The sequence below is a fragment of the Bufo bufo genome, chromosome 3 (assembly GCF_905171765.1).
Source record: "Bufo bufo chromosome 3, aBufBuf1.1, whole genome shotgun sequence".
NCBI lineage: Eukaryota > Metazoa > Chordata > Amphibia > Anura > Bufonidae > Bufo > Bufo bufo.
In genome coordinates, this window is record NC_053391.1 from 598,630,184 (window position 1) to 598,642,106 (window position 11,923).

General features: G+C 39.6%; 1 protein-coding gene across 1 annotated transcript in view; it reads left to right on the plus strand.

Moving 5' to 3' along the window:
• Positions 1 to 10,614, plus strand: part of GALNT6 (polypeptide N-acetylgalactosaminyltransferase 6) — a 101,089-nt gene extending 90,475 nt beyond the window's left edge. Inside the window, exons 7-11 of the mRNA XM_040425911.1 lie at positions 939 to 1,139; positions 2,880 to 3,011; positions 4,290 to 4,391; positions 5,002 to 5,160; positions 9,658 to 10,614. Coding sequence (XP_040281845.1) covers positions 939 to 1,139; positions 2,880 to 3,011; positions 4,290 to 4,391; positions 5,002 to 5,160; positions 9,658 to 9,771 — 708 coding nt within the window. The 3' untranslated portion in view covers positions 9,772 to 10,614. The remainder of the gene's footprint in view (positions 1 to 938; positions 1,140 to 2,879; positions 3,012 to 4,289; positions 4,392 to 5,001; positions 5,161 to 9,657) is intronic.
• The last annotated feature ends 1,309 nt before the right edge of the window (positions 10,615 to 11,923 follow it).

Consider the following 11,923-nt stretch of genomic DNA (forward strand, 5'->3'; position numbering starts at 1 on the left):
GTGTAAGACTGATAAAATACTGTAAATATGGCACTGACATAACTGACCCATTTTCCTGTATGGAGTATCCATTTCCATTCTTTTTATGATTCTATTATTCCATACAAAATATAGGTTCACCTTTTTAAGAGGTCCACTTGCATCCCCCATGTACTGTAATAACCATTCTGGAACATCTATTCTCCGGACGCTATCGAGCTATTCCTTTATCATTCATGTTAGAAGTTATGAGTGGATTACTAGCAGTCTGCAATGAAGGTCCAGATGGGTGTTACCAGTTAGGTCTCTGCACAGTCTGAGACTATTCAATCAGTGCTGCCAGTGTCAGACTGTTCAAGGACACCCCCAACTGTTAACACCCATCTGAACCATTATTTGACTGCTGGCATTAATAATAAAGGAATGGCATATCAGAGAGTAAGACTTGTTTCACACTCGCACTAAACGCTTCCTTTCCCTTTCCTCGACGCAGCCCATTAACTATAATGGGACCCAGCGGGGATCTGGCTGTTTCCAGCATTAGTGTCTGATTTTGGCCAGACAGAAAATGCTGCTTGCAGAAGTATTTGTCTGGTTGAATCCCACCACTAATGCTGGAAACGGGCTGGTTCCCATTATAGTCAAAGGAGCCTGGCGGTGCTCTGGCCCTTTCCGGCATTGACCAATATGATGGACACCGGCAGGCTGTTCCTCTGTCGGAAGATTTTAGCGCTAGTGTGCAACTAGCTTGTAAGAAAAGATGTTCCAGAATTGTTACTACACAGGAGTGTAAGTAATTACTAAAACAAACATGTCGGGTTACAGATAGAGATGAGTGAAGTTTGTTTTGGGTTCAAATTAAAATGAATTGGTCAGGAGAGTCGATTTGGATATCAATAAATGAAACCCAAATCAAAAATGCTCAGATTGCCCTGCAAATTGATATATTTTTACTTTAGGTCTGGCTATGTGGCGGCCAGCTGGAGATCCTACCTTGCTCGGTTGTTGGCCATGTGTTCCGCACAAAAAGCCCTCATACCTTCCCCAAAGGTACCCAGGTGATTACTAGAAACCAGGTGCGCCTGGCTGAAGTTTGGATGGATAGCTATAAAGAAATTTACTACAGACGGAACCAACAAGCTGCCAAAATGGTGCAAGAGGTAAGTTGGATACGTTTTCATATTCTGTAGAATCATACAATGGTGTACGTTCATTTTACTTCTGTGCTCTATTGAGCAATGTTTTGGCATTCACCTGGGTTCTTGGGGTCACCTGTAGCCATTTCTTAAATGCCTTGCTCCTTTCTAACTGGTAACTTAACTCTGGTTGCTATGAGCAAAATTGAATGGAATCTTTTGCATTTTACAAATACAAAATAGTGGAGGCATTAGTTTTTATAGTAATCACACTGGCTATCTCTAAAGACTTTGAAATCTGCTTCATTAAGATATCCTGTTGTTGCTTCCTTCTATAATCAATATATTATACAGTACATGCCATATATAATTTTATATATTGAGATACCCTCAACATAATCACTTACTTATAAGACTGCATTCTTGGTGTTTGTGTGCGCGCGCCCTAAAGAAGGATACATAGAACTTGACAATTAATTAATATTTTTTTCTCCTGAAAATCACATGGCATATTGTGCCCAACCTGCAAAATTATTAAACAAGCATACCATCAACAATAAAAATACACTGACTAGAGAGTGGAGGTAAACGGAACTGATTTATTAAATAAGTACCAAATACAACTTAACTTAAACTTTTAAGAGCCCAGTCATAAACTCAGACTCCAATAATAAATATATATATATATATATATATATATATATATATATATATATATATATATATATATATATATATATATATATATATATATAATCTAAATCTCAGAGTCCATCCCATCACGGGACGACTATCATTACTTCACCCAACATCAAACACGGCCCCAAAAACTTACCATACATAAGGGCGGGCGGGAGGGGCACACAGGGTCCGGCTCCACAGGCAGGTTCAAGTCAAAGACAAGCCCAGCCTGCGGAGCACGGACAATTATAGCCCCCTCAGCATTCTACTAAACCAATCAGCTGTCGTCTCCAGGGCTCCGCTAACCTTCCCCTAAACCCTGGGCTATCGTAGGCTAAAAATCCCACCAATTGCAGGATGCTCACTGGGCAGAATTATTCTTCTGCCCAGTGATCCCACAAAAGCGGGAAACCCTTTTCCCGCCAAAATTGCCTCCCAATAACTAGCTATCACCGGGCAGACAATCCCACAGGACAAACAGCCATCAGGCAAATGCCAGTATGGCCATGCGTCCCCCTCCATAATGTCCGGGGGCCCCTCATTCAAAGAAGTTGTCTTGCAAAAAGGTTCGGCATTTTTTAAATCAGTGCTTGGATTAGAATTATTTTATAATTTCATGTAATTCAAAAATTTAGTATAGCCGTTGAATTATTCAATAAAATGTATCTGCATAGCGCCCCTGCTGTTTATTATTTTGCTTATTTTCTGTCCATCTTACTGAAGTGGTCACACATGTTCAGTTCCATTCATCAACTGCCACCAGGCCTAACGACTACACTGCCCCTTAGATAGGACCTTTTTCACCACCCACCCCCTGAGCTGCCAGCCTGAAATAAATCTAGCAGAGGAATTGGAGCAATGTATGAGGAGATCTCTGGATCCATGTGAGGTACAGGGCTGGTTCTAGCTTTGTTACGAAGAGGTTGTCATGTACTATATGATGTCTGATTTTCATTTTTTACATTAATCATGGGACAACCCCTTTCAAATGAAGTAAACCTTATGTAATGGCTGATAAGTTAGTTGTCCCTGTAAGGAATGTATGAGACTCCTAAAATTCTATTCATGCATTTATAATTGCAGAGAAACTATGGAGATATTTCTCCGAGACTGAAGCTGAAAGAAGACTTAAAATGTAAGAACTTTTCATGGTACCTGCAGAATATCTACCCCGAGATGTTCATACCAGACCTCTCACCGACATACTATGGAGCGGTAAGTGATGAGAAAACTGTTTTACAATACTATGATCATTCTTATCACTTAAACTTCCACATAGAAACTTATCATACACTCTGAATGTAATAATTATAAATTCACTGATACATTTTATACAATCTGAAAATGTACCGTGTTCTACACGTACTAAGTATTGGTCATTGTCAATCATGAGTTATTATATTTACCAGCAACCTATTTGATTGCTCCATGGGTAAATTCTCTTAAATTGTATGCGGAAGATCAAAAATGTGTATAAAATGTTAAATCTCATAAGACATAACCATGACAGCCCACTCTCAGACCTTATTTGCGTGTATTGTATTGTACTTTGTAAAACATGAACTAATCAATTAAAGGGGTTGTAACCGGGGGCGTACATAGAAATTACAGGGCCCTATAGAAAGAATCTAAATTGGGGGCCCCATGCCACATTTATAGCACATTCCAACACCCATTTCGCGCCTCTCCCTTTGCTCCATGAACTGTGCTTGCTGCTGCGTGTTATATTGTGGCCATCAGGGCCTGGAGGATGCACTGTTCTAACCTGGGAACTGCACTATACTCTGTGCAGTTCCCTTACAGGACCTGTGATGACACCATCAAAGGTCCTTTAGCTTTCTTCTCTGATGGTAGGAATTTCTGACTGAAGCTGCACTTCAGCCAGTATTGAATGTAATTAGGCGGAGTGGCCTATCCTCCACTGCGGGGGCCCCATAGCAGCTGCGTGGTCTGCCGCTATGGGAGGTACACCACTGGTTGTTACAAGTCTTCTAGTTATGCCCACCCACAGGATAGGTGAAAATTAACTGATGGGTGGTGTTCCTGTTCCCCTGATCTGATGGAGTGGCACATCAAGTATGCGCTCTGCTGCTCCATTCATTCCATAGTCTTCTCTGGATTTGTGGGGGTGCCAGCAGTCAGTCCTCCATGGATCAGTTATGCCAGATCCTGTGGATAGGGGATGACCTCAAAACTTTGCACAACCCCTTTAAACTGCAGTTTTTAACCACCTCTAGGTTTTTCTGGATTTTGATGCATGCAGTGTATGGGCATTTGTTGCACTCCAGGCATCAGACCCCAGGTGCAATTGCTTTCAATACACTCTCTATAAATTCCTGAATTATGGCCTGACAGTGATTTTTCTGTAACTGGGTCAGATAACCCTTTCCCCCAACTGGAAATGACACAGTTAATTTTGACAATTTATACACAGATCGTTTTCAGTGCACAGTATATAATATTGTATGCTAAATGTTTTAATATTTCTTCTAGATTAAAAATGAAGGATCCCAGAGCTGCTTAGATGTTGGGGAAAGCAACCATGGAGGAAAACCCTTAATCATGTACCCATGTCATGGAATGGGAGGAAACCAGGTACACACAGGAAGCCATTTGAGGCAAAGTGACTTAAGTAGTCCTTATTTATATTAGTTTATTTATATTATTATTAATTAGCACAATTTTTTTAAAATAAAATACAATATTTTTTTTAATAAACCATTGAAGGGAGTCTGTCAGCAATTTTGACCGTGCTAAACTGTTGACAGCACTAGCAGGGTGCTGGGGAGAGCAGGACATACCTTTTTAAGATTTTCTCTTCAGAAGTAGTGTGAATATGACGTTTTAGCAAGTGCCCGCAGCCTGCATTTCTAAGCAGAAGATTGGTACTTACCTGCTCTCCATCACTCCGGTCCTCTGTGCTTCCTTCACTGTGTCCCAGTCCCCGCAGTGATGCAGCATGGTTACTCTTCAAACATGAACATATTGTGTTTATTGCCCAAATGTAGTGCAAAAGTAGCTTAGACTTATTTTTGTGGATGATATCTCTTGTTTTACGGATTTTGTACAGTTTCAAATTGTGTTCTTCAGTTAGTGTAGCAACAGCACCATCTACAGTCTATATGCACGTAATACAAGTTTGGTCTGTTGCTTTAATTATCTCCAGTGTCATTAAATAGTAAAATGTCACGTTCATGTTTTGCAGTACTTTGAATATTCCACGCAAAAGGAACTGCGCCATAATATAGGGAAGCAACTCTGCTTACTTTCCAAATACGGGCCAGGGCAGGTAGAGCTCAAAGAGTGCCAGTACAAGGGAAAAGGGACAAGCGTACCAGGCAATGAAGAGTGGGAGTTCACAAAGGTACAGTATGGTTTTCCTGAGATTATCAATAGTCATTTCCTAAAAATGATTCAAAAGATTCATATAATAAAAATAAAACTTTTCATAAAAAAAATATTCTAACCTGGCCGTATGATGCTAATTGTATTCAGTGGGTGAGATCACTGTCTGGCTAGGGCATGTGGTATTTGTGCATATAAGGCCATGAACATCATTGTAAGACCACAAATTGTGGTGCAGCACAACCTGTATTGAAAGTAAAGAAAGTTAAGGGTAATCGTAAGTTAGTACGATTGTGACCCGACAATTCAGAAATATCCCTGCTGGATTTCTTGTGACTCTTAAGTCTTGGTTGTGGCACCTTGTGAACTGCAACACAACCTCGTTCTCTTTTACACCGCAATCTTGATGTGTCAAAGCCAAAGTCATTGTGTAGGCGAATTCTAATAGTTCAGGCACAAGACTGAGCAATGTGCACACAACCCACATGGTTTTTTAGAGCTGCTTGGTCTTGGTAGAATACCATGCTATCTCTTGGAGGTGCCTTCTATGTGCTTGGTGATATTCTTGCCTAGAGGTAACACTTGTACATACAGAGTCCAGTAGAGCATGTCTACTTTAGTGATGAGTGGCAGGGGCAATATTCGAATTCGCAATATTTCACAAATATTTTGTAGAATATTCGAGATTTTGCTATTTTCTTGATTGTGAAAATTGGCACAACTGGAGAAAATGGTTGGCACGACAGAACATTAAAAATGTCTTTATATGCAGATGGAGTGCTCCACCATATTCGCGATTGCGCTAATTGGCAATTAATGATGCGCATATTTTGGCGCAATATGTGCAACTTCACATTTTGGCAGGTCTGACTACATACTACTGATTGGTGCACTGTGTATTGTAACATCACAGCACTATGTATGTATGGACAGCAGAACCTATCCCACTACCTAACGCACTGCACTGCAACAGCTACACTATATCAGGATATAACCTACACTGACTATCTCCCACTATCTGTATTATATACAGTGGACATAAAAATTCTACACATCCCTGTTAAAATGTCAGGTTTCTGTGCTGTAAAAAAATGAGACAAAGATAAATCATTTCAGAACTTTTTCCACCTTTAATGTGACCTATAAACTGTACAACTCAATTGAAAAACAAACAAATCTTTTAGGTGGAGGGAAGAAAACAAAAATAAATAAATAATGTGGTTGCTTATAACTGGGGATGTAGCTGTGTTCAAAATTAAGCAATAACATTCAAAATCATGTTAAATAGGAGTCAGCATACACCTGTCATCATTTAAAGTGCCTCTGATTAACCCCAAATAAAGTTCAGCTGCTCTAGTTGGTCTTACCTGAAATTTTCTTAGTCGCATCCCACAGCAAAAGCCATGGTCCACAGAGAGCTTCCAAAGCATCAGAGGAATCTCATTGTTAAAAGGTATCAGTCAGGAGAAGGGTACAAATGAATTTCCAAGGCATTAGATATACCATGGAACACAGTGAAGACAGTCATCATCAAGTGGAGAAAATATGGCACAACAGTGACATTACCAAGACTGGACGTCCCTCCAAAATTGATGAAAAAACAAGAAAAAAACTGGTCTGGGAGGGAACCAAGAGGCCTACAGCAACATTAAAGGAGCTGCGGGAATATCTGGCAAGTACTGGCTGTGTGGTACATGTGACAACAATCTCCCGTTTTCTTCATATGTCTTGGCTATGGGGTAGAGTGGCAAGATGAAAGCCTTTTCTTACAAAGAAAAATATCCAAGCCAGGCTACATTTTGCAAAGACACATCTGAAGTCTCCCAAAAGCATGTGGGAAAAGGTGTTATGATCTGATAAAACCAAGGTTGAACTTTTTGGCCATAATTCCAAAAGATATGTTTGGTGCAAAAACAACACTGCACATCACCAATAGAACACCATACCCACAGTGAAGCTGGTGGTGGCAGCATCATGCCAAGGGGCTGTTTTTCTTCAGCTGAAACTGGAGCCTTAGTTAAGCTAGAGGGAAGTATGAACAGTTCTAAATACCAGTCAATATTGGAACAAAACCTTCAGGCTTCTGCTAGAAAGCTGAACATGAAGAGGAACTTCATCTTTCAGCATGACAACGACCCAAAGCATACATCCAAATCAACAAAGGAATGGCTTCACCAGAAGAAAATTAAAGTTTTGGAATGGCCCAGCCAGAGCCCAGAACTGAATTCGATTGAAAATCTGTTGGGTGATCTGAAGAGGGCTGTGCACAGGAGATGCCCTCGCAATCTGACAGATTTGGAGTGTTTTTGCAAAGAAGAGTGGGCAAATCTTGCCAAGTCAAAATGTGCCATGCTGATAGACTCATACCCAAAAAGACTGAGTGCTGTAATAAAATCAAAAGGTGCTTCCACAAAGTATTAGTTTAAGGGTCTGCACACTTATGCAACCATATTATTTTATTTTTAGATTTTTTTTCTTCCCTCTACCTAAAAGATTTCAGTTTGTTTTTAAATGAGTTGTACAGTTTTTAGGTCGCATTAAAGGTGGAAAAAGTTCTGAAATGATTTAATTGTCTAATTTTTTTTACATCACAAAAACCTGACATTTTAACAGGGGTGTGTAGACTTTTTATATCCACTGTATAAAGGCTATCTAACTATCTAATGTAATCAGGTGGAAAGCACAGAGCACAGAAATGACTGCTGGGGAGGTTCTTATATAGTAAGGGGTAGGCAACTTTCCTATTGGTTGCTAGGGATGTTGCTAAGCTCAGACAAAGACATTGCTGCCTTTCATTGGCCCACAAACAAGAAGGGAGGTTACTGATGAAAAAAAAAAAAAGAGAATATTCGAAATTACAAATATATATCACTATATTCTAAATATTCGCGAATTCTCAAAGTGTCGATATTCGCGATTAATATTCGTCACCATATTTTATTTAGTCAGATTTATATGGAAGCCAACAAAATCTGTATGCAATCAGATGCATTCGGCAGTACAGTAGCACCAACTCACCTAGGGTAGTCTTATTACCGTTCTGTGCAAAACAAAGCTATAATATGTTTTTACGTCTACAATGAGATGTATTTCAGTAAGACAATTGCATGGATACAATGACTAAAAGGCCACCCTCTTTAATAGTTTCCATCAGGGGAAAGATGAGCACTGCTTAGGTTGAATATCAACTGGTGCCACCTTGTCCTTTCCTTAAAGGGGTTCTCCAGGAATAAAAAAAAATGCAAATACTTAAATATTATTTTATAATAAATATATTCACAAATACCTTTCATTACTTAGAATGGCTTGTTTTGCCTAGGGAGCAATCATTAGGAGAAATAAAATGGCCGCTGTCCTATCAGTATACACAAAACCTGTCCTAATCACACAGGAGAACAAGTTACTTCACCACAATGAGCCATAATGCTGCCTCATCCTCCTCTCTGCTCTGCTTGTCAGGGATTATGATTCTGAATACAGGTGTATCTCTGTGGGAATGGAGAAGATGAGGAGACATGAGAGGAGGGTAAGGTGTGCCTAATGAGCAGCAACACTTGAATGCAGTCTACATTACCACAGCAACACATTAGCACAGCCTGTCCTGTCTGTCTTCTTTGTACTTCATGTCTCCTAAATTTTTCAGAGATTCAGCTAAAGGTCTTATCATCTGTATTCAGAATCATAATTTCTGACAAGTAGAGCAGAGAGGAGGATGAGGCAGCTCTTTACCTCAGTGTTGTAAAGTAGCTTGTCCTCATGTGATCAGGACAGGTTTTGTGTGAACTAATGGGACAGCGGCCATTTTGTTTCCCCTGATGATTGCTCCCCAGACAAAACGAGCCATTATAAATAATGAAAGGTATTTGAGAATATATTTAAAATAAAGTAATATTTAAGTATTTTCATTTTCTTAATTCCCGGAGAACCCCTTTAAAGGGAATCTGTCAGATAATCTTACTATATGTAAATGAAGCAAAGGCTATATAGTCCTGCCTAACCTAATAAAAAACATAGCTTTGTTAGTATTATCTGTACTTTTGAACTACAGAAAAATAACTTTGAGACCTTATATGCATATGAATCAAAGTTCCCAGTGGGGCGCGTATAGCTGTTATAGGAGTTCGGGCATGCCTTCTGCCAGAGCTCACTCCACTGCTACGCCACGATCCAGGCTCTGGCCTCATTTGAATACGAATTACAATTATTTTTTTGCAATTCAGAAATACAAATAATACTAAAAAAAGTATGTTGTTTTTTTTTGTTAGGCAGCACTATATAGCCTTGGCTTGGGTTACATATAGTAAGATTAGCTGTATTTCTACTCCCAGCAAATCATTCGAGAAGTCATGTAATTTTATTTTCTGTCCGTATATTTGTAAAGTTACTACATTATCCCTTTAAGCCACTATGATATGCCTTTTACATAATATTTGACAAGTGAGAAATTATGTTTTTAGTTAGCTTTTCAGTTTTCTTCAAAAATCTTACCAAAGTCGTATTTTTATTTTTTTAACAGGAGCGATTACTGAAAAACACTGGCTCAAATCTATGTTTAACATCTCGTGGAGAACATCCATCCACTATAGCATGCAATCCTGGAGATATACATCAGAGATGGGGCTTCAGCTAATCCCCACTGATACTGACTGCAAGTGGGGGCTCCATTTCTTCAGTGCCTTACATTCCACTGGATCCTGCTGAGGAATCTGAAGATAAAAGTTACCATGGGAGCCAGAAAAACCCTAACTTTTGTCTTCCACTGATACGTTTACATTTTAGAATGGTGCCTTGAAGGAAGAGCCAATAACCAAAAGAACACCAGGACCATGAAAATGCCTTTTATAAAGCTAAACTCTGAAATAAATGGGACATTTCAAAACAATGTGGGTGCTGGGGTGCCCCTTAACTTGCCATATGGATGATATGAACAAGGTTGATTTGCACTAGCTGCTCTTTTCTACACTACAAGTGTGCGATATACAATAATGGATCATATCTTGTAGTCTTGATGAGGTTCCTCTCTGAAGTGACATGCTGCTTTTGAATTGTAGGGCTCCTAGTAAGTATCTAGAGCAGGCTGGATTTCCATCTGCTGTGGATCCACAGCAGGAGGAAAGCCATGGCATAACTCTAGAGCATATCAAGGTGTCCTTCCTGAATGTATGGTCAAGCTGAGGGTTTTCTACACTGGATTACACTTGTTCTGTCCTATAGACATTTGAAAGACAATCCTGTTGGGGGGTTGTGGTATTGGTTCTACCAGTACTTGATTCTTTCTGCAGGAGATAAACGACACTGCAAGTCCTCTGGCTTAAATCTTAACCTGAGCTGGGAGGATCCTGGCACTTGGCCTTCTTTTTGTGTTCTTTTGTAGGCAGCCTGTAGGACTATTGCAACCCTGATTCCCAACATACTAAAATCTTAATTGTCTATTTTTTTTTTTCTAGTAGAGAATTATTTATTTGGGATATAAGACCTAAATCTTTGCCATTTTTTTTATGTTTTTATAAAGAAATGAAAGCTCTTGCAGTTTGGGGCAGTTTTCAGACACTACTGTATATTTTTAAAGGCAATCGATTTTTTTATTTTATTTTTAAGTCCACCAGTCACACACTGGAGGCAAAAATTTAGGTAATGATATGCATCTACTATGATGTTGGCTCCTAAGAACATAGTAGGTTGCTATATCATTAGTTAGATGACAAGGGCTCTTTCCAATTGTCCCTTTATCATACTTCCTATCTGTTCCAGTTTCTTCTGCATAATCTATCAAGTTTTAACTTATCTTGTTTTAATTTTTTTTTTTATGGCTGAATATCTATTAGGATGAAGGGTTATTTTTTTCCTCTTTAGGGAAAACGGTGGTAAATATGAGGCTGAATCACTGTGATGTTATGATCAGTTAATTTGATAGTAAGGACTATGCCTAAATTAGGCTTCCTTCAAATAGAGCAGAATGGCCTGAATGATTCTGTGTATTTATAATTTTGAAATCATGTAAAAAATGTTAAAAGCATTTTGGCAAATGGTTACAGCTCTGGTCTGTTAGTTAAAATAAAATGCTATTTTTCTTTGTGTTATAAGAAAGACTTGTGTTTGAGTGTTGATTGAGCACCGTGTCAAAGGGGCTTGAAATGTGCATGTTCCCAGCAGAGACCCAGCTGGAAGCTCTACAAGAAGAAGAGGGGTATTAAAATGGTTCTTTGGGCTTTAAAAAAACCAAAAAAAACATTCAAACACTTCATGGCTACCCTGTTGCGGAAAGAAAGTTTGGTTAGTGTTTATTCCTACATTGGGCCACAGATTCCACCATCTCCATTGCGCTCACACTGGGTGCGGGCTCTTCTGTCCAGGCCCCGACCAGATGTATTCTCAAGCATCTTGTTCATTTACACATACAGTCAAAAGAATTGGTGATCAAACTATCTTCTCACAACCCCTTTAAATGAAACCTGTCACCTCCAAAAACCATCCCAAGCCGCCAGCAGTACCTGACAGTAGCCAGCAGCATGTTTCCGACGAAAAATTTTCTTCATGAAGGCCGACGCGGCTAAAGCTCAGAAAACGTTCTTTTATCCTCTGCCGGCGCTCTTCTCTAGTCATGCTTGAAGTCAAGGGGGCAGCGGCCTCCTTGCTTTAAGTCAAGATAACCACGCCCCCTTCCCTGCCCCTTTGCTGTGACTGACAGCCGGCAGTTCGGCAGGCTTTGCCGAAATCTCTGCATAAGCGCTGTCAGTAACAGCGAAGGGGCAGGGAAGGGGGCGTGGTTATCTTGACTTGAA